This window comes from Talaromyces rugulosus, chromosome II (assembly GCF_013368755.1).
Source record: "Talaromyces rugulosus chromosome II, complete sequence".
NCBI classification, from domain to species: Eukaryota; Fungi; Ascomycota; class Eurotiomycetes; order Eurotiales; family Trichocomaceae; genus Talaromyces; species Talaromyces rugulosus.
Window position 1 is genome coordinate 6,830,487 of NC_049562.1, and position 23,819 is coordinate 6,854,305.

The window sequence follows — 23,819 nt, forward strand, 5'->3', positions numbered from 1 at the left end:
TGCTATGTAGCTGTCGTGCACACAAAACATCGAATAAACATGTCTCGGCAAATTCACAGTCTCGACAAGGAAGAATGGATTGATTTTCTAGACTGTGATATGGAGGGTCAATCTCTTCTGGAATACTTATAACAGAAGACTACTTTATTGATCGTTGCTGTTAGTAACATTCCTTATAGCAAGACCATTTGGGAAAGATCTGTTGTAGAATCCCTTCATGAAGATGCTGTGACAAATGGCGAGTGGATCACTTTACTTAACCAAATCGCTAGCCGTAGCCGATCACTATTAGCTGATAAGCTAGCTATGATTACGGAAAAAGCCGGCTTTCAAGTTAAAATAAGCTAGGCGCGTCAGTTTTCTCAATATGGTGGTTTAGATGCAGTGTTCTATCGCATCTCCACAAACATTAAAGGAAGCCGAGTTTTGTTTTAGTTCCCAATAGATCATAAGGGTCAACATTTCGATTTATTTACAAATCGACCATTACAGTTTCGACTAAATCGAAAAATCGAAAAACTACTGCACAAATTCCTACAGATAAAACTTCCATCATACATGGTACCAACAGTAATTAAAATCATTGACAAGATGCCTATTAATCAGAATAAAAAGGTCGATCGTCGAACACTTGCCAAGACCATTGAGATGCTAGCAGCAAACCAAAACCTAGATCATGTGGTGTTACGCAATGACATTGAGCATGTTCTGTGCCAAGAGTTTGCTACTATTCTAGGGGTTGATATCGGCATTACAAGCAGCTTCTTCGACCTTGGTAGCTACTCTTTGATGGCTACCAAAGTGGTTTCGCGCATTAATAATCGTTTGGATTGCAAAATTAGTGTATTTAACTTCTATCAATTCCCTATAGCCGCAGCGTTGTGTGAATTGATCATGATGGGAGTAAACACTGTCTAGAAAAATTTGCCCAGCTATTTGCACTATCATTCACGACTTAGAAGCAGAGCTACTATTGTATTTATTTATGGATTCTAGGGCCAAGGAAACATTTTTCTACCCTTGATTCCTCTCTTGGATGATTACTTTGATATAATCCTTGTTCACGACCTCTTCTTTGGCAAGCCTGAATGTCCTGTAATGATAATAGAGTGGGCGAACTTTTACCTGAATGATATCAGTAAAAGCATACATAAACACCTTCCAGTGATACTTGGGGGGTACTTATTTGGGGGGCTGATCGCATTTGAGATGGCATCGGCATGGCGGAATATGTTTAGAAGCAACCCCGCCTCCATTCTTCTCCTAGATACTGGAAGCTACCCATCACTTACTAAATTTTTCTCTCAAGAGAATATAACAGAAGAGGCAGTCCATCATAGCCTAGCTATTTTTAGAAATGATCAACAGTCTCTGGTTTGTTAGCACTTCAAGAAGCTTTAATCACTATTAATCCACCAAATCAAATGATATTCTTATAATGGTGATTATCTCTACCTCCCTACGCTAAATGCTTGTAAAACAACGACAGCAGACTGATGAAAAGCTTATTACCGCAAGCTTAATATGCATGTTCTCAACTGTAGTCATCATAACATGCTAGGCTATTCAATGGTTGAAACGGTCGCACGACTAACAAATAAACATTATCACCAACTCCTCAAATAGTAGATTACACCCCAGACTAAAAAACTATATATTCTAAGATAACAACTAGATATTATGCATACTAGCAAAATTTAATATAACCATCCAGTGAACTTAAGAGCTCTTATTATCTTTAGTTACTTTCTATTGAAGAAGTAGTAAGTTTTATAAGCAATATATACTTTGTTTTACACACTGACCTCGCTCCTTAAGCGATATAGGGGCTATATGTTACGGGCTAGGTCCCGTCTTACTGGCCTTATGTAGGTCCAGGAATTGAGTAGATTCGAACGTGAGAAAGAGAAGGAAAAGGTTCGCAGGGGTTCGCATTGTCGAATGTCGATACAGGCGAGTGTGGGTCCCGGGGGCGCCCTAGCGAATCTGGTGTAGCGTCAGGGGGTTCTTCTATGGCGAACCAGGTGCGGACCAGGTGCGGTTATTCTACGAGAGCGAAGCCTGAGTATCCCAGGGGCTAAGACCCTAACACTATACAAATAGAACTCCAGTGCCTATTTAGAATATAGAGAAGTTGGAAACTTCCTTTATATAAAACAAAACAAAAACCTCAAATATAGTATAAAAAAGCGTGTTAAACAGGTTATATTCATTACATTAACAACACACGAGCTCCTCTAGAGATTGTAGGTCTTCTTACAAATTTATTGTTTAACTTAGGCAATTTCTTCTTCCTAATGCTGGATCTCGACACAATTTTCATAGAAAGCTGGAGAATCGACGATTCTCTTAACTTCTAGACGGACTTAACAGTGATCTTGTGAGGAAATTGACATATCAAGAGCCGTAAAGGCAAGGTTTCGCCAAAAGCTTACTTTATAACAGTCCTCCTCAAATAACTTGTTAGAAATTTAGAACAGTGGAGCAACTGCGTCGGATGTAAGACTTCTAACAGTGACATAGAAAGACTGCCAAAAGCAGCTACAAATTGCTTCAACAATTATTCATTGCGCACCGCGAACACAAAGAAACCTAGATGCCACGGACGCAGACAAAGAGATTGTATCAAAGATACTTACAACGGTCGCGTCTCCAGTCTACACACGTAACATTTCTAGTAACACTGTATCTTCTCCGAAGTCATGGACTCAGTTTGCAGATAGGATATTATCGATATAAGAATATAGATTGAGCAGACAGAGAAGCTCTTATATAATTCTATTAAAAGTGAACCTTCAGAGCATACATTGACATCAACGTCCATAATTATCAACAAACATACACATCCCAGTATCAACTTACGTTTCGGCCATTCTGGAGATTGAGATCGGGGTCAAACATGTCGCAATGGCCCTCATACACAGTGACATGATGCTGCCCACAGAAGAGACAGGCTTCAGAGAAAGAAGGCATTCTAAAATTCCAAATCTCAATATCCATCATATAAACATTCACTTTACCTAACATACACATATAAATAGAGGGATAGGCTTAATTTCAGATAATATGGTTGGGCAGAAAATATAGATGCTGTAAATTTTATCGTATGCACAGACAAGAGGGAGTTGCGCGCAGGGAGAGGGGGGGACAGTCGACTCAGACATTGCCTAGAGAGAGAGAGAGAGAGGAAGAAGGGAGAGAAGGTCATGATCCTTGAAGAGGAATTTATGTGTGGTTACCCGTAGTAACCCACGGTCATTCTCCTTACCCTAATATCGACTTCATGGTGTTCTCACTTCGATATCAAGAATAGATCAATCACCCCATATAGCCCTAGCGTGCGCCAACACATCATCACTATAGATTCTCTCAGATTACCCTTAGATAGATGACACCCATTACTATTAGATTCTCTTCGCTTTCGCTCCAATCACTTACAGATAGAATATACGCTGATAGCTAGTAACTACAACCGTTTCAAACGTGATATATAAAATTGAAGCTATATATCATTTAGAGTTAGAATATACACGAACCAATAACACAGCACACTAATCATCAAGACCCATTATAGGACCCACTTATTTACACATAACCGATAATGATTAGTTCTTTCATGGTGATACTGCAATAGCAAAAGTTCATATACCATCTATCGGTAGTAAATAATAGCTACCGCCCAACAATTATTATTGGCGGTGTCTAAAGTAGTTAAGCCAATTTCTCTTAAAGACCACGCTGCCCGGTAACTAGGCAGCAGTATTTATTCGCCACCGCAATTTCCCCCCCAAGATTTCCTCCTTCACTGTCTTTCTCCATGTCTATCCCCAATAACAAAGAGGTATCACACCCATTACTACTCTTTAGGTACTTTATCAAAACACCAAAGGTCTCTAGACATTTTATTTATTACTCTAGAATGTCTGGTTGTGTATGTCGACTGGGTCGAACACCTGGACAGTAGAGGCACCGACAAGCCTACTTCTAGATCAAGCGGTCCACGCCGCTGAAGAAACTCATAGATGCCTCTTACGAGAGGATACGCCAGAGACAGTACACATTTTTATTGATCAGCCCGCGCCGCGAAGTAGCATGGCTTCATTCAAATCTACGGTGCTTAGTATATAAACCTCGCCAAATATGCGGGAATGTAGTTGGTCCCCCACAATGACTTGTCTTTGCAACCCTACCATAACCTGCCTACATATCAAAGTAAAGAGAACAAAAAGCCATGCCATATCACCACTCTTTCCACCTCCCATCCCTTTAGTTTCAATGCAGCTGTAAGATCAGGATAAGCCATCATGTATTCGTGTTTCCATGATGTCGTGGTTGATAGTATGTTACATCCCCATTCGCAGTAGACTGTAGTGGTGGAATGGATGATATAGAGGTCATTTAGGGTGGCATTTTTGGGAACTGAGAATTTCGACGAGGCGTAGCCATAGATGATGCATATCGGGCGGCATTTCGACCTTTGGGCGATATAGTGAAACATAATAGCAAAATCTATTACCATTAGTGGTAATAAACAAACTGTATTGCTAGGCATACCCAAGATTATTCCTCATATACATCGTTCATCAGTCTATAGATTATGTACACACCGCCTCTCCTCAAATATCAGGGTACTTTCATTGCACTAAGGATAGAATTAGAACTAATGTGAGATATTTCAAGCACTTCAATTATCAATTTAATCTTGTAATGATCGTTACTTACATTTATGTTGTGTATCGCTGGCATACATTATCTTGTTGATAGTATTATTTCAACCCCTACTAACCGCTTCATGCCACGAGAATAAGTAGCCTTAGAAAATTCTATTTACTTACAGTAGAATTGTATTACCCACAGTAATAATTAGTAAAGATTAATTTGGTAGACAGAATGGATCATTTAGTGAGTAACTATTAAGAAGAACCTTATTTTGTAAGAGATCATCAAGATCTTCAATATAAAAAATTAGCTAAGTTTTTTAAAAGTATGCTTCTTGACTTATAAAAAATATTATACTATAGAGAGCTGAATAGATTAAAATGCTCTATTTACTCTCCTATGATCTACTCTTATCAGTCTTGACCTCCATCAAAAGATATTACTTATTTGGAAGAGCATACCTACAATGAAACCCAGTAGTTTTAGATAAGTAATATACATTTTAAGATATAATAAATAGAATAATCTATAAAGAATATGCTTCGCTTTTATAGCAGCTCTCTACTTAGGCCTTAGTTATTTTATTTCATACAGCATATACTTCCTCTACAGTATACTACTATAGACATCTAAATTACAGCTGGACAATCAATAACTAATACTGTAAAAGTTTCTATTTAATACTAATTTTAGAAAGGAATTTAAGTCAGTTCTATTTTAAACAACTGACTGGTACGATGGCAATCTTGATTAACTATCACTCACTATCATATATTTAGTATTTACATGTGACAAGCTTCTTTAACTATACTTTGCTTGCTTTTTTCAGATCGGCCAACATATGGGAAATCATTTAAAATTCTGAAGCCCATTTTTCTATCAGTTTTATGTAAGCGGGCCCTTCCCTGGTAAAGAGGTTGTGCCGTGGCGGCTTCGCGCGGTTGGCACCAGATGGGTTTATAGTTACAGATCGGTTGTTAGTTACAGATTGGTTGTTAGTTACAGATCGGTTGTTAGTTACAGATTGGTTGTTAGTTAGGATCGGTTGTTAGTTACGGATCGGTTGTTAGTTACGGATTGGTTGTTAACTAGTTGTTGATTGGTTGATAACTGTAGGTACATCTGTAAGAATAATTAGTGATCTTAGTAATCAGCAGTGATAAAACAAGAAAAAAAAAATATCATTATGGAACTGTGAGATATTCTATCACAGTTGCTAGAGGGGAATGTGGGGATAGATAATCTAGGCTATATATGATATTGCTTATAATAAAATATAATTCACTAGTAATATATTATATATAGGATTATAGTTTATATAAATAGTGTACGCATTTACTTACTTTGACTATTTCCTAATCTTTGCTGCCAAGAAAAGCTGAATTAATAATTAGTTAGTAATGATATGTATTATAATTAAATGTTTTATTTCTATATATGCCTTACCGCACCTTATATGCTGCTAGAAGATTGACCTTAAAAAATATATAATCTATGATGGAGCCTATATATTATTATCTTATACTGTTATAGTATAGTAAGCACTCTTGGTTTTTTTTTATAACTTTATATTCTGGCTTGCTCTAAGTACAACTTTGAATCTGATCAATTTTTAAAATCTATTCAAGGTCTTATCAATCTGTATATAGAAATGTTAATCAATCTTCCTACAGAACTTCTTCAAGAGATTTTTGATAATATGTGAAGCTACTCTTCTAATAGTCATACAGTATGCAATATTAACAATTTAGTTATTATTTTATAAAGACCTATAAAGACTTTATAATACTTTAAAAAATCTATAAGCTCACATTATAAGACCACTATTTAAGCAGACAGAGATCTATTTTAGGATAATTCTTCTAACAACTTTGAATAGCCGAAGACTACCAGTAGAGATAATATTTAATCTATTAAAGAAATCACTATTGTATATATAAAGTATTTATATCCTTTATTCTCTATATATAGAAATTCACAATATTTTTAATCTACTAAAAAGAATCCCTAATATAAAGGACTGCATATATTGTCTGCTCTATCTTATATATAACTAAAATTTGTATACAAGGCATTAATATTAACTTCCTTCAGTATTGAAATCAATTATAATAGTCTAATTACTGGTAATAATATCTCCTAGCTATATATATTCCCATATCTTCAAAATATCTATATATATGATTTGTTATGGACCTCCTGGCCTTTTTACTTATTTCAGTTATTAAAAGACTTTACTATTTGTCTAAGAAGTAATTATCCTTAGATCATCCTATACTTACCTGGTCTCTATAATCTAGTTATTGATTATAATAATAACAAAAAAGCTTCTATCTTTATAGATTTTATAAACCTATCTTGATTATTATCTTTTGAATTATAATCCTATAATTATAGCTTAATAATCCTAGGACAGTCTTAGTTGCTGTAGAAGATTACTATAGTAATAGCATTTGTTAATCTAGACTTCCATTAACTAGGCTAAAATATTAAAAAAGTTAATCTATTTTTAGCAGGACTTTTATATAATAGGTAATATAGAAGAGTCGAGCTTTCTTGTCTTAAGTCTTTAAGGTTAAGAAATTCTATAAGTTTATTTCCTTTTCTTTTTCTAACCAACCTTTCTTAGATAAAAGAAGTTTCTATTAAGCTTGGCGAGCATAACCTATATCTTGGGAAATTATTGGAGCTTCTAAATTTACAAAAACAGAGTATAGAGTTAATAAAATATGATAATTCTCTTACAATATTCTCCAACTGGGTTCAAGATGTGATTGAGAGTGTTATTGAATAGCCTATAGATATATAAATTTGGGAGAAAGAAGTGTATTTAGGGTTTTAAAGAAACATAACCCCTACTACTAAGGAATCTATTATTTTCTATACCTGATTAATGTTTATAGTATAACTTTGGTATATTCATAACTTAACATTATAAGCCTTTAATAAATGTAAAATAGCATCATAGGAATACAAATCAGAGTATTATTATAGCTTGTCTAGACTGTTAGGTATTGTCATTAGTGGAGTTAGATAGTTTTTATAAATATTTCCATGGACTATTTACTATTTTTCTACTTTATATGGGAACTTTAATAACATTAAGATATTTCATAGTAAATTACAGTTAAATACAATCTTTAGTACATCATTATTTTAGTGATATACCAGATTATAGCTAGAGAAGAATATATTATATACTTAAAGTATATAAAAGTGTGTAACTATATATATGTTATACAGCAAAAACAATAGAAAGAGGCTAGGGAATTATATAGCAATACTTCACCTATAGTTAGAGAGACAGGGTTTAACAGTTAAGCAACTCTATATAAGGCAGTATTATTAGTGCTATACTAGATTTCATAAAACATCTCAAAGATTTTATAGCTGTGAGCTATAGGATCTAAATAAATAGAGTAAACACGGCCCTTATAGGCCACTTTCTGATTGTATAGCAGATGTAACAGCTAAATCTGTATTTTAAGCGCTACTCACCATACTATAATTATCTTTATTCTCATTAAAATAATCTGGGAGATCTATCTAGATACCTAATATATGCTCAATATATTACTTAATATTCCTGATAAGACCTTTTCTAGACTCCAATTCCTTTGTTCTTTTTAAGTATTTAATTATATCTACAACTTTAGAGAGTCTTAGACATATTTTTTTAAGACTAAGTGTCAGTGAAAGTAATATACTGAGAAAAGAAAGCTATTCTTTATTATTTACTAATATGATATTAGGTAGTGATATATCTTTCTAGATATTTGTATCCTCATCATAATAGTCAAGAAAAAAAATCTTGGGGATACTAATAATATTAATGAGGCTTTACTATCTCAGTGCCTTGGTAATTATATTAGTAAATGTGTAGGTATCTATTTGGTTCATCTTCTTCTTTATCTTTTTATACTTTAGTCTCTGAAATGTATGAGCCCTGGATTCTTTTAGGCTTATCTCTTTTAATAGTTCTTCTTGCTGGATCTTTGTGTATTCTTGGGCTATAAATATTATATATTGGCAGCTGTAGAGGAGTTTGTAAATATGATCATTTTTTAATATAGTGAGGAATAATAAAAAATTATAAGGTGAACTGTTAGTAGAGCTTAGCTTCTTGAAAGAGCCCTAGCGAGCTTTTATTAAGGTGCTGAAATAAGGTGTACATTTTGACTGGGATAGTTGCTCTGGGTATCTACTGTTGTATTATTTGGAATTGGTAGTAATTGGTTTGATATTTAAAGATTGTTCTAGTCTTAAAGGAAAATATATTGTAGCCCTTTATTATTGCTCTTTATCTATTATTATATAATTATTAGTTAGAACCTTGTAATTATGATAGTAAATATCTTAGAGATGCTAGTATGTTTTTGAAGAGGTATATTTTTCTATATAAGATTAAAATTGGAGACTTGAAGCTGAGATATATATATCTTATCCTTGATTAAGTGGAGGTATTATTGTGACAACTAAGCGAGATGAAATGTTACCCTTTATGGCTGGAAGAGAGAGTTACACAGAACTAGTTTAGGATTGACCATTACTAGCAGATCGGATATTAGTTACCAATTGATCACTAGTTGCAGATCGGTTGTTAGTTGCCAATTAATCACTAGTTGCAGATCGGTTGTTAGTTACCGATTGATCATTAGCTGCAGATTGGTTATTAATTGCTGAATGGTTCTTGACTGCGCTTTATGAACTGTAGAGCAATTATAACAAGTGGGCTATTTATTTAATGTAAGCATAAAGAAATCAAGAGTGTAAGTATAGATAATGGAATAAATAAAATAACAATATAATATGGAAGGAGATAGTAAAAATCTGATCAGACTTGCTGGAGCTATAGTATTGTAACAGGAGGGGGGAAGATAATATATTATACTTAGAATTTAGAATTATATTTTATATATTAAAAGTGAATTATATTTAGATTATTGCAAATTCTTAACTAATAGTAGTGATATAGACTAGATATCTCTAATATATATGTTTTACCCTATTAAGCCAACTTATATCTAATTAAATTAGTAAAGTAAGTCTAGATGTAAAAAAAATGATTTTTAATACAATAGATAGCTATTATAGTGGTAAAATAATAAGATAAAAAAAACAACCATTCTAGATATAATACCCAGTATTATTCTGGATAAGTGTGCAGTTCTATTCTGTACTATATAGAGAAATAGTGATCTATACATCCTGATCATTGTATATAAGAATAGAGTTATTTTGGTCAGACTAGGTACAGGCATAAATAGCTAGTTAATATCCTTTCACTGCCAAGGTGACAGCTAAAAGCTAAATAATTATTCTGGGATGATACATTTTCAAGTAGGTAAAATATCTATAATTATAGGATTATTAGTTTGATAGTTGCAATAATTGTACTATATACTTATAGAGATACTAAAGTACTTTTAGAGAAATAGATATATTCTTTCACTTAAAATACTGGTCATATCAAATTTAAAGGTAAAATATATATATCTATCTTAGTCTAGATCAAATAGAAACAGTGTTGTGATGACTATACATAATAAAATATGACTATGGCTGGAGGAGAGTATTATATAGAACTAGTAACAGATAGGTTTATAGTTTTAGATTAATTATTACTTACAGATCAGTTATTCATGGTTAATTGATCACTAGTTGCAAATTGGTTGTCAGTTACTGGTTAGTAATTATTATTAAATACAGGTTATTTGTTACGGGCTAGGTCCCGTCTTACTGGCCTAATGTAGGTCCAGGAATTGAGTAGATTCGAACGTGAGAAAGAGAAGGAAAAGGTTCGCAGGGGTTCGCATTGTCAATACAGGTGAGTATGGGTCTTGAGGGCGCCCTAGTGAATCTGATGTAGCGTCAGGGGGTTCTTCTATAGCGGATCAGGTGCGGACCAGGTGCGGTTATTCTATAAGAGCGAAGCCTAAGTATCCCAGGGGCTAGGACTCTAATATTATTTCCCCCCTTTGGTAGGGGCGTTGTGGTGTTGGAGCCAGTGGTTAAGTGCTTTAGTGTCTTCTATGGACTGAGTGGGTTTCTATGTAGATCGCGTATATCTGGTCCAATGGATAAGGTATTATTTTATGTGTCCACGGCCCTGATGTATGGTCTGTTTATTGAGTATGCTATTGACTAGATACTCTTCATTGCCTTCTACTAGGTGTGCTGGTGGTTGGTAATCGTGTTGGGTCTGTAAAAGAAGTGGACGTGTGTCTGTAGGATAGAGGAGCGTTGTATGAAAAACATTATGAATAGTTCTGGGGATATTGAGTCAGTATGTGTGGGATCCTACTTTCTCTAGTATAGTATATTTCGCATGTTGGATGTCCAGCTTTTTCAAAGGTCGTTCGGTCTGAATGTTTTAAAGGTCTAACTATACCTTCTGTCCTATTTTATACTCTAGAGGAGTCTCTTGGTAATGATTCGTACTATCTTCTATTTACTGCTGTATTGTGACAAGCTTAGTCTGCGCTATATAAAAGGCCTGTCGTAGCTTAGTAACTATATTGTTTATATGTTTGATAGTGGGTCTTTGCTATTTAGATATAGGGGTAGCTTTATCTAACTAGAGTGGTTCGACGTTATATCTATAGGTTAGAAAGAAAAGGCTGATACTAGTTATAGTAGCGTCGTGCCTGTTTATTACGAGTTATATAGTTATGGTTAGTGAGCTCTAGTTGGTTTAGAGGTAGGTATAGAAGTTCCACAGGTATTCTTTTATCATAGAGTTAGCACGCTTCGTCTGTCTATTAGTTTGGGGGTAATGTGTGGTTGATAATTGTCTTGTGATCTTTAGATGTTTGTACATGCCTTTCTAAAGGTTATTAATAAATTATGTGTTCTAATCTGATATAATGCTGTTAGGTAGCCTATGTTCACGTATGAATTGGTCAACAAATGTTGATATCACTGTCTTGGTATCTATGTGTTTGCATGGTACCAATATAATCCCTTTTTCTAGTTGGTTAATGATCACTATGAGATTTATATTCCCATTGGATATTGGGAGTTTCTTTATAAAATCTATACTAATATCTTGCTATATTCGCGAGGGGATAGAGAGCGGTTTTAATAATCCTTGTCGGTGTTATCTCTATATAGTATTCATACCATATTTGTTATAGTTATCTACGAACCTTCAGACATCATCAGATAGGTTCAGCCAATATAGTTGTCAGACCATGATGGCATAGGTCATGTTTCGGCCTAGGTGTCTGGTGAGATAGGAGTCATACATCTCTTATATAATACGAATGCATAGTGGTTCGCTATCTGATACCTATTATCAGTTTTGAAATAGTAATTAGTCTACTGTATCAATTATATATTCGGATACTATGGTACAAAGTTGTAAGTTTTAAGGAAACTGCAGAAGCTTCTGGCATATAGCCTCTTTAATTTGTTTATAATTCTTATCCTTAGCTTCAGCTAGTCGCCATTGTTCTTTAATTAATATTGAGTACTCTATGTAGGTAGCGTAGATGTGGGGTTCAGATATGGTGTTTGATAAGCAATCCTGGGGAAGTTATTCTGGATAGTCTCTCTATACCTTGTTAGGGTTGATAAGACGCTTATTTTGGTATGCTAGATGTTTATTATCAATCCTATTAGGTATATCTTGTGAGCGTCATAATAGTGCATCAAGTCTGGCAGCTAGTCGTCCTGGCCGGTACTAAAGCTTATAATTGAAGTGTGAGAGTATATCAGCCCATCTCATTTATCTTTTATTCAACTGTTAGAGCTGCATGAAGTATTTAAGATTCTAATAGTCAGTTAGAATAGTAAACTTCTTAGTACTAATTAGTTTAGGTTCCCATTGCTTCAGACACATTATTATCGCTAATAGCTCCTTATCGTGGATCTCGTAATTGTATTCCGCAGATGTGCACTTTTAGAAGAAGTAGGCGCAGGTTTACAGAAGTCCTTTGTTATTGTATTATAATAATATCCCCCCTATAACATATTCTGAAGAGTTGGCTTCCACGATTATATCCTAATTAAAGTTGAATTATATTAGTATTGGGTCGCTTATAAATATTTGTTTTAGTTGTTTGAAGGCTTTATTAGCGGCCTTAGTCTAAATAAAAATAGTTCTTTTTTTAATTAGTTCTGTCAGTGAGTGGATTATATCAGAATACCCTTGAATAAACTGTTGGTAGAAATTTACAAACCCTAGAAACGATCACACATCTTTCATATATATTAAGGCTTTTCATTCTAAAATAGCAGAGACTTTCACAGGGTCTATTTAAATCCCTTTTCTAGCTTCTAATATAAATCCAAGATATTTTATTGTTTGTACCTCGAACTTGTATTTATTAATATCTAACTATAGTCCTGTAGTGTGTAAATGTTCTAGTATCTTTATTATCTATTTCTAATAGTATACATAGCTGCCTTCTATAAAGATAAATACATCGTCTAGATAAATAGATACAAAGTCGTCTAGGAACTCACAAAGAGTCTAATTAATATATCATTAAAACATGCTCGGCATATTAGTAAGGCCGAAAAGTATTACTAGCTATTTATAAAGTCCAAACCTAGTTCAAAAAACTATTTTCCACTCGTCTCCTTTAGCAATACGTATCTTATAGAAAGCCACTATAATATCAAGCTTTATAAACTATTAAGCTTTAGATATTCGTTGTAGGGTCTTATATATTAATAGTAGTAGATATCAGTCCCTTTTTATTATAACATTGAGCGCCTAATAATCTATACAGAAGCGCAGTCCTCCTCTAGATTTCCTTACAAATAGTACCGGCGCTGCAGCGGGCGAGTTGCTTACACATATAAAGTCTTTCAACAGTAAATTATAAAGAGTTTTCTATAGAACCAGCAGTTCTTCCCGTAACATGTTATAGAGAAGACCTTATAATATCTCTAGCTTGTGCCTCTTCGCGTCGGTGTCAATTAGTTTAATCTGATAGTCAATATTCAGATATAACAGTGATAGCTTATCAGCTTTCTTTAGGTCGAATAATTCTAGGAACTCGTGGTAATGCTTAGATAGTTTATTCCCTGGGTCTGTCTGTGATTTCAGGGCTAAAGCCTTCTTAATATCCTATATAGAGACTGCAAATATATCGATCTCCTTTTTCTTGCTTTATATTCTTTTCAAAGCGTTCACTACAGCTATATTAATCTATTAGGAAGAATACTTAGATCATAATAGATTCTTTTTATTGACAGATATTCTGTTTCTAAATTCTAGTCGGCCTCCAGCGGCGTTAATTTTCACATGTTGGTGTTCCATCTATAGGAGACCTAATATCATATCGTATTCGCACTTCAGAACCACATAGAAGTAGGCTTTCTCTTGTATATTTCCCCTGATATCTAGTGTCACACATGCAATTTCCTTGATGTATTGAGGTGCTGAACCATTATATCCCTTAATAGGTTTAGATTTGATAGTGCTATAATTCAGCTTTTTCTTTCAAATGAAGGTCTCTTTAATGATCCTGTAGATAAGACACCCACTATCAATTAAAGCATTGGCATTGGTTCTACGGTCTAACCATGTGTCTATATTAAATAGAGATCTATCAAACCTTCCAACCATCTTTTTAAAATTGTTAAAGTCATAAGCTGTTTTGTATTTCAGCTCCTGCGGATAACTTTATGCAGAAGCTACTCTTTTGATTCTGATATGCTATCTAAACCTATATCAGATTTGGTCTCATTCTTCTTTACTTTGGTATTGGATATCCTCATAGGCTTGTCGTGTTTCTTCTTGCCACAGTTCCTTGGAGATGGCGCCCAATGGAGTAGCGCAGATTCAGGACAGTATTAGACAATGTGGCCTGGTTTTCTGTATTAGAAACAGTTGTCCATCCTAACAATATTGATTGGCAGGCCTGTAGGTGTCTAGTCCATGACTTAGGGCTGTCCTCTGTTGGGAAAGGTTCCTTTTGTAAATGGATAGGGAGTGTTCTACTTGTATCAAGACTAGAGGTTATTAATCCTTTTTAACTCTTCAAAATCATTCGCTATTTAATGTAAACGTTTGCAGAAAGCTTTATATTACTTCAGCATATCGCTTCCAATAGTTGCATACCTTATTTCTTGGTTAATCACAGTTTTCAGCTGTGAGATTTTTACGTCATCAGTCTATGATTAATCTCCTACAAGAAGTAATATCTATTTAAATTCACTAATAAAGTCCTAGAAAAAGATGCGTCCCTATTATATATAGTTAAGTTCAAGGTTCGCTTTCTTTACAAGTTGATGATCTTCAAACAGCACATTAAAGTATGCAAAGAAAGCTTCTAATGTAGTAAAAGTGACTGTATTTATATTCCTATAAAGCCATATCCAGGGGTAGACCTTCGTCTGGACCTTTCCTGCCAACCGTCTATAGGCGTACCACAATTACTTGTATAGTCCTCTAATCGCTGGTACATCAACCATCAATTTTGCATATAGGATTGCCACGAACTGTATATATTTTAAATGATCACAGTCGTCATATTTATCGGGATAGTCAAGGGAGTGACGCGGTTTGTTCGCACTGTACATAGGGGTTACCGATGGTATGGCATCAGTAGAGACCTCGGGCATAGGTAGTTCGGTTGTATTGCTAACCTGTCCTTTGACATGCAATAGGCAAGCGGATATATTCATCAGAAGAAGTTCTATTCGCTGCATTTATTCCAATAACAGCTGGTTCAGTTCTAAAGGTGTACCCATTCGGTTCAGGCCATCTCTCAGTGGGCTATTCATTATAATAAGGAATTTTCTTAATGCTCAACTCGGTTGTCAAGAAGTGGCGATATAGTAATTCAATCCTCCAAATAAGAAGAGTCGGTACGGTTCTCAGAGGCTCAACTCGAACAAACAAGGAGCAATCATATAGCCTCAACCCTTCGGGTAAAGGGAGCAGCGCGTTCTCGACCCTTTAAATAGGGGAGGTGAACGACGTTCGAATCTAATGTTACGGGCTAGGTCCCGTCTTACTGGCCTAATGTAGGTCCAGGAATTGAGTAGATTCGAACGTGAGAAAGAGAAGGAAAAGGTTTGCAGGGGTTCGCATTGTCGATACAGGTGAGTGTGGGTCTTGAGGGCGCCCTAGCGAATCTGGTGTAGCGTCAGGGAGTTCTTCTATAGCGGATCAGGTGCGGACCAGGTGCGGTTATTCTACGAGAGCGAAGCCTGAGTATCCCAGGGGCTAGGACCCTAACATTATTTTAGTGTTTTATTAAACACAGAGTAGTTATAACTAATGATTTATATAAGCTATATGAAGAAATCTAGAGTACAAAAATGAATAAATATAGAATAAGTAAAATAATAAATAATATAATATAAAAGGAGATACTAGAAATTGTATCATAATTACTAGAGTTATAGGAATAGAGAAGAAAAAGTAAAAAAAAAATAAAAGTAAAAAATTTAAGAGTAAGATTCAGTATTATATGTTGAACTAGGAATTTCTAATAAATATATCCTATTCTATTAAATCAACTTATACTCAATTAAACTTTCTACGTCAGTGGACTGCATCTAGATGTAAATAATTCAGAACCCAGCTTCAATAAGAAGCTGCCGCCATTTGTATTCTCTTCACTCTCTTAAGAAAACCAAGGCCATAAGTATAAGATCAAGACTAGTAATCTATTAGTTGGCTCTTTATTCCAGGATAATATTCTTATTAATAAGTAATTTGCTATAATCTCGTTTTATAGACCCTATAATACAGGACAAAATGCAGAGACACTCATTATCTAGCTAATTATAAAAGATAGAGTGTAGATAATATATTCTAGTGCCTAAGATAGGCTATTTAATAAAGAAATTATAGGCTATAGCTTTAATCTCCCCTAGCTCTCCTTAAATCTAAGCAATAACGTTTTGTTTATTCTATAAAATTAATCAGCTGGGTATAGAGAGGTATTTTTAAGAAAATTCTATAAAATTATAATCTAATCCACTACCAACATCTACCAGAAATATCGACTCTGTATCCATATAAACGCCAGTCATTAACACTGAGTAGATAGAAAAGAAACCATTATCTATCCAACTAGGACATCTTTAATAATATACGCTTATATAACTGTTAAATTATTAAGAGATTCTTAGATATTACAATAACCATATAAACCAATATTTAGAAGTTTTATAGACAGACTAAAATAGACTATTAATAAGATTATTAAGATTTATATAGCCTACCTTTTAAAAGTAGTTAGGAAGATAATAGATTATCTTTATGGCACCCTTAGCCCTAGGAAATATCAGAATCTATATTATAGTTAAGGTTGAGTATATACATACAGAGGAATCTGTTCACATATTTGTCTATTAACAATATTCTAGATAGTTTGTTTAGTAAATATTTATTAGGACCATATTCCTGAATAATTCTTATAGTAGCAAGATGTTTCATAATTCAATCTTGCCCTATTAGAATAGAAAAAGAATAGAGGATATTAAAGGCATATACTGAGCAGTGCAGGATCTACATTAGTAAACTCCAACAAGTTCTTTGTGGTCATTGAGAGATCTGGGCAGCGATTTATATAATAGAATAAGCCTATATCAATAGCCATGATAATTACACTATAAAGAGTTAGCTTTAAGATATTAATCAAACGGTTTTAGGTAGACAAGGATGTATATCTTATCTCTGCCCAATATAGTCTTAGAACTGTTTTTTATAGAGTTTTAAGTGCTCTGATAAGAGTCTAGATAATTTAGAGTATCTGTAGCTGATTCTCTTCTTTTAATTCTATATTATTATTAAGGGCCAGTATTTCTTTAAGAAGACCTAATATACTGCCTATATCATAAGTGGTGGTGGCTATGTTATCTATATCAAAGAGGTGTTGCTTAACGGAGTATGCCATATTTAGGAATAGAAATGAGAAGATCAAACAGTGATTATATACCCTCGTATACAGAGCAGGGAAGTAGGGTTCTTATTATAGGCACTCAGACTGAGGTTCCAATTGAGCATCCATGCGAGCTTGTGTGTTAATTTTGTTCTATTAGTGTTTCTATCCGGTTGTTATAACTAACAGAGAAGCAAATCCCAGTTGGTAGGGAGAAATGGGTAGGTTAATCTCAGGTTTACTATATATAGCGCCGGGGGACTTGATAGATGCAAGATGGTTTTTTACTCTTCTGTATCTCTATATTATGATAATTTACGAGTCATGGAGCTGTAAAATAAAGGGCCTACTATTCTTAGTGTGATGTGGGCAACCATATCTACTGTTTTAGTGTTTATAGTTGCAAGGATCTATACACAAGGAAAGATTTTAAAAAAATTAGGACTGGATGACTACTTAATTAGCCTGTCAATAGCTGGTCTCCTCTAGGCCCTGTTATATAGAGGCTACGGAGCTAATTTTTCTAGATATTGGGACTGGTATTTGTTGGCCTGACCACCTCTGTGGTGCGCTATAGTAGTGGCTAATACTCTGAGACTCTGATATATGATTAATTTAAGACAGCTGCCATACTTAATACAGTAGGGTTTACACTGGGGATCCTGTTATTCATTGTCTTTAAACTAGGTATGGTAGCTCTTTTAATCCACTTTTTCAATTTATCAAGACCTAGGAAAATCTTTCTATAGTTATTTGTAGAAGGGAGTTACATCATCATTTTAGGGTGTATTATTATTATTTATGCGTAATATTCTCTAATTAAAGCGCTATAAACCTTAAACTTGAACAGCGCATGATATTAGAGTCTATGGATTCTTATCAACTACTCTCTTTTTGCAGGAGGTAAATAGACTTCTACAGAGCTAGTATCTATTCTGATAGTAACTAGCATTGTTAGCTTTCTTAGACTTATTCCTGGTGGTATACTCTAGTGTCATAATATAGAAACTGCAAATAATATAGAAGAAAAAAATTAGCTTAATTATAGCTTTTTCTCTTAAAGCTTGGTAAGTCTGGCATAATCCCATGTTTCGACTGCTAATTAGATGTCTAGTGCCACTGTGGTGGCTGTATACAAATGCACCTGTATTCCTAGACTAGCAGATAAGTCGGACTCCACATATAAACAAGCCACTAAATACCCCTAAGGATACTAAAACCATATAGATAGTACCGTAGATCTTGTCATATAGACAAAGTATATAGTATTTAACTAGTGACAAAATATTGAGTTAAAGGAATATAGTGTCGAGTCTAATACTATTATCATTACTAGATGCATTCCTACAATCATTCTTCTAGTGGATAAGGCATTCCAGAAAAGGAAATCATATTTGATTCGTAATATCTATAGATTGGGCTACTTTGAGCTCCAGTTATTATCATTACACTGTTGTCCGCAATAGGAGATTACTGTTGGCGCGAGTACCGGCTAGTGGCCCTCTATAGATTATGACTAGATATCAAACAGTATTATAAGAATACAAGAGATTACTATCCATATAGAATAGTGATTGATAGATAGGTATTGCTTTCCACTGTGCATGAATGTCTTTGTGTCTTAAAGTCTCAACCTGATATAATGTTCCTTCTACATTAGGCAGAGCTGCAAACCTTATTATTTCATTGTGACAATAGTTACGTGCTTTAGGAATTAAAATTATTCCGTACCAAGGGGGTGTTTTGTACTATAATGATCGTAATCCTGAGGAATATAACAAGAAATTTCTAGATAGAAACTTAGGCTTTAAAACATAATATATCTTAGGGGTAGAGGATATTTTTCAAGGGATTCTATTTCTCTACCAAGTCATTAACCTATTGATCCCAATCGATGACGCTCTCGAATTCCACATCAAAGCAGTTTCGTAAAGTTGAATCAGCGATATCCTGATCCATATAGAAATGAGACCGATCTAAGTAGTCAACGTGGCGGCATGGGCCATTTTGACAACTAAGGTGTGATTATAAATAGCCTAGGCCAGAGATATCCTATATCACAACCGGATTTATTATATAGGATATGTCTGTTTTGGGTATCAGCAAATAGCCCAATCATTATTAACACCATCCATGCCTTGAAGAACTGTTTGGAAATAGGTCCTATGCCCTATCTAACAAATATTGATTTGATTTTGTTGTTTATTACACATCAAGAAATTTAATAGAAGAAGAAGCTTTACTTAATCTAATGTTTCCTGTAGTTCAGTAGGGCCTAGACTAGATAAAATGGAGATATTTCCGGTGAGAGCTCTTGCAAGTTATCTCCTAGTTAACAGCCAAGTAAGGGGGTATATGTGGAAATATTTATTACCTTATATCACTCCATATTACCACTCATTGTGGATAGCTACATAAGATGCTATGAAATTTTAGTTGGATCTAGTACTGGTTTTCAACAGCTGTACCTCATAGGTGTCATTTTTAGAGTGGTTGTTACTCTTATATATTAATAAGATTTTAAGCTTACAGCCATACAGGCAGTCAATAATCGAGAAGGATATCAATGTCAAGATATTTCATTGAACTGTCTTAGAGCTAAATGTGGAAACGAAAACTATTATGAAATGAGAAGTGTCACGAAATAGAACTTAAAACAAAATGAACACCGAGTTATGATTTACCGAACTAGACAGTAGCAAGATGTTTTGACGAGGAAAAACTAAAAACGTGTCCATCCGATCAAGCTTCAAGTAATAACGTGGGGTTTTACAGTAGGTTGCATAATTAGCTTGACAATCAAATAATCATTGCTCTGGCCTGTGAATGGGAGCCAATATACGCTAGAGCAAATATAGGCTAGCCCCGGAATAATGTTAATACGGGAATAATACTATACGGTCTTATTACAAATTTTATTTTACAATACAGGTATATAATAAAATGTTCGACATATATCTCAACACGTGTTCGGATGTGCCTTGTAGACCTGGCAATCTGTCAGGTGGGAAGCATCATATGTTCTCTATTTAACATCAAGTTGAAATACTAGCTTTTAGGCAAGTCATACACAGGCCAGCTAGTGCTCTCAAGTACGGAGTACTGGCGGTGGGTGGAGAAGTGCATAACTCATGCAGCTACTAGTAATTCTTCTTGGCCTGTTAGCTGCAGCCCTCGTGCAGAGACTAACATGTAGATTTCTATTTCGTCTGTTAACTCGGCTATAATAAAACAAATAAAAATAGCAAGATAGTCCGTACAATATATGTTTAAAACCTCAGTAGTTAAATGGTATAGGGTATCATAGGGGTCGTTACAGTAGCTACCAGTCAACGAAGAAGCGCCGATTCAGCATATTTCCTTTCTTGTCTTAGTGTTGGACAGAGCGCCATGATCCTCTCTTTCCGTACAAAGAATTCCACCCCCCATTCCCACCCCAACCTGCTACCCCAGAAGAGCGACTGCCAAAGTCAGGCTATCATAACGCAAAATATACAGAGCCTTGATTCGAAAAATACTTCATACATCAATGATTCGTCAGCAGCAACCTGTACTCGCTCCAGGCCATCAATCGCCTAAAAAGGTCAACGCTTGGATACTGGGAAGCAGTATTGCGTCATTGGCATCGGCAGTTCACTTGATTTGTGATGCGAAAGTGCCTGCATCTCAGATCCATATCCTAGAATCCCACGATATACCTGGAGACGGCATCATCAGTGCTGGTGATCCAGTGACTGGCTATAATTATCGAGCTGGATGCATGCCGACTTATAACGACGCTTGCATGGAAAGGCTACTCAACTTGGTACCATCCGCAACTAACTCTAATGTAACAATATTAGAGGAGATTAAGAAGTTCAATGTTGAGATGCCCTTTCAAGACTCTCCGGGCACGCACGTCCTGATCCGAGGGGACAACAGGCTGGAGAAAATGGAGGCTTCGAAATTCGGCATAGGACTCAAAGATCGAATGGATTTATTGCTGCTCATGTTGAAATCCGAGCAAACCCTCGGTCGAAAACGAATCGATGAGTTATTTAACAGAAGGTTTTTCAACGGCACATTCTGGATTGTTCTATCTACTCTGTGCGCCATCTGCCCCAACATTTCAGGGTTATCGCACAATTGCTGAGGCTTAGCAGATTTAACTTTCAGCCATGGCACTCTGCTGCCGAATTTCGTCGATGTCTTCGAAGGTACTCTTATGAGTTTCGAAGCCTAAACACCAAGAAAATACTAGATTGTACCCGATACAACCAATATGAATCTATCATCGTTCCAATCGTTCGGTTTCTTCAAAATAAAGGGGTGGATTTCCGATTCCGCATCAAAGTCACGGATATTGTAACCATTTCAGACAATGATATCGAATCAGTCGCAGCAATAAACATAGTGCAAAATAACTCCGAGGAGATAATCAATGTCTGTACTAACGACATTGTTATTGTCTCTATCGGATCTGTTACATCCGGCTCGTCAAGTGGCTCCAACACAGTACCGGCCCTGCCACCTTCCATGGAAGCTGTGAATGAGCTCGATGAGAACTGGTCCCTGTGGCTAGACTTGGGGACGAAGAATCCAAAATTTGGTAATCCATATAAGTTCTGCACTCACGTTAGTGAGTCCAGACTGGTGACCTTTACTGTTACACTCAACGATGCTGCTGGCTTCTTTAACCGTTTCCTTGAATTGACAAATGGCAGGCCTGGTTCAGGGAGTTTAGTATCTCTCAAGCATAGCAACTGGATGATCAGCTTGTGTATACCTCACCAACCATTCTTTTCCAATCAACCTAACAACATAGACGTGTTGTGGGGCTATGGCCTCTACCCAAGCCAAGAAGGCAACTTCGTGAAAATGCCAATGACTCTTTGCAATGGTAAAGAAATAATGGCCGAATTGCTATGGCATCTTGACTTCCCCATGGAACCAATCTTGAGCAACTCCATCACAATTCCATGTGTGATGCCACGCATGGCGGCGGCACTGCTACCTCGGAATAGTACAGATCGCCCTGATGTGACACCAGAAAATGTAACAAATCTGGCCATAGTTGGCCAATTTGTGGAGATAGCAGATGAGACTACTGTCAGCCTGGATTACAGTGTGCGAGGGGCTCAATTAGCATTAAGCCGATTGATGGGTATTGAGGGACCGCCAATGAGACGAAGAGCTTTCCATACTCCTTTCTCATATTTCTGGAGATAGCGGCTCAGACAAAAGTGTTTACAAGATGCACTCCTACATTGAGAGTATAATCATCAAATTGTCAGACGAAGAATACTTGTATGTCTATGTCTTTATGGATACTGTAATCCACCTTTCGATATAGTACGTAGAACTAAACTGCCAAATTGGCCCATACTTCTGGAATCGTCTATCGTAATTCGCATTCCATGTTTGAACAGCTTAAAATATCTCATTGGGCATTTAAATGATCAATGAGCAACATATTTTCGGAGTCGCATAAGACTCAGGAATCTGCCTGGTTTCAAAATACCTGGGAATACATAGTAAATGCTGAAAATTCGTCCAAATCAAAACACAGATCGAAGTTTCAAATCAATCTTGTTATGCTGAATATTGAAAATATTTCCAATTTACGTAGTAGACTCATAAATGCGTTTGGTTTTCTCATTCGACTCGGTATGTTGGTGGAGAGGGGTATCTACCATTTCCGCATCACCCCTCGTTTGGTCATGAGGTTTCTCATTGGCATCGTCATTGACATTACTAGACTTGGGAACTGGAGCATGAGGACGTGAAATACTCTCACGCCGTGGATAATCCACCCCAGTTTTTATTGCGCCATTATCGGTCTCCCTACCAGCTGCAGAAAGTGCGAAATCACCAGAATCAAAGTACTTTCGCTCCTTCATTTGACCGCCACGCACCCGTCCATAGATTTGGAAGATGCGCCTCTCGGATTCAGAAAGTAGCTAGAAATTGTCAGCATAGTTCACTTCAACTTGAATTTGGCTTTACTTCAGGATCAAATTTTTTATTCGCCTCTGGCTCCATTATAATATATATTAATATCACGGTGTTTCTATAAGGTTAGGGAATATGGTATGTATTTTTAATAATTTTCCGTTTACAAGCACAATATCCATTCTAATCGAAGATAATTGCCACCCATAGTCAATGACGCAACAATTACGCCACATAGAATTTAATTTATATATACACACCATGCACAACGCGTTTTAACCTGATTGATATTATTATAATACTTTTCTTTGATGACACCTAGTTTTAACTTAGCAGACTTTACTAATAGGAATAAATTTCAACAATCAGCAGCATTAG

At 35.5% G+C, this 23,819-nt stretch overlaps 3 protein-coding genes across 3 annotated transcripts; 2 read left to right on the forward strand and 1 right to left on the reverse strand.

The window, feature by feature from the left end:
- Positions 1–591: 591 nt before the first annotated feature.
- On the forward strand, positions 592–918 carry TRUGW13939_04845 (uncharacterized protein; the record flags this gene model as incomplete). Its single annotated transcript, XM_035488011.1, has 1 exon — positions 592–918. The coding sequence occupies one exon, from the start codon at positions 592–594 to the stop codon at positions 916–918; it is 327 nt and encodes a 108-aa protein (XP_035343904.1).
- Positions 919–21,039: 20,121 nt separating this feature from the next.
- Positions 21,040–22,718, forward strand: TRUGW13939_04846 (uncharacterized protein; the record flags this gene model as incomplete). Its single annotated transcript, XM_035488012.1, has 2 exons — positions 21,040–21,596; positions 21,653–22,718. 2 exons carry the CDS (start codon positions 21,040–21,042, stop codon positions 22,716–22,718), a joined length of 1,623 nt encoding a protein of 540 aa, XP_035343905.1.
- A 392-nt stretch (positions 22,719–23,110) lies between these two features.
- On the reverse strand, positions 23,111–23,531 carry TRUGW13939_04847 (uncharacterized protein; the record flags this gene model as incomplete). The annotated part of the gene is made up of 2 exons (XM_035488013.1): positions 23,111–23,449; positions 23,496–23,531. 2 exons carry the CDS (start codon positions 23,529–23,531, stop codon positions 23,111–23,113), a joined length of 375 nt encoding a protein of 124 aa, XP_035343906.1.
- Between the last annotated feature and the right edge of the window lie 288 nt (positions 23,532–23,819).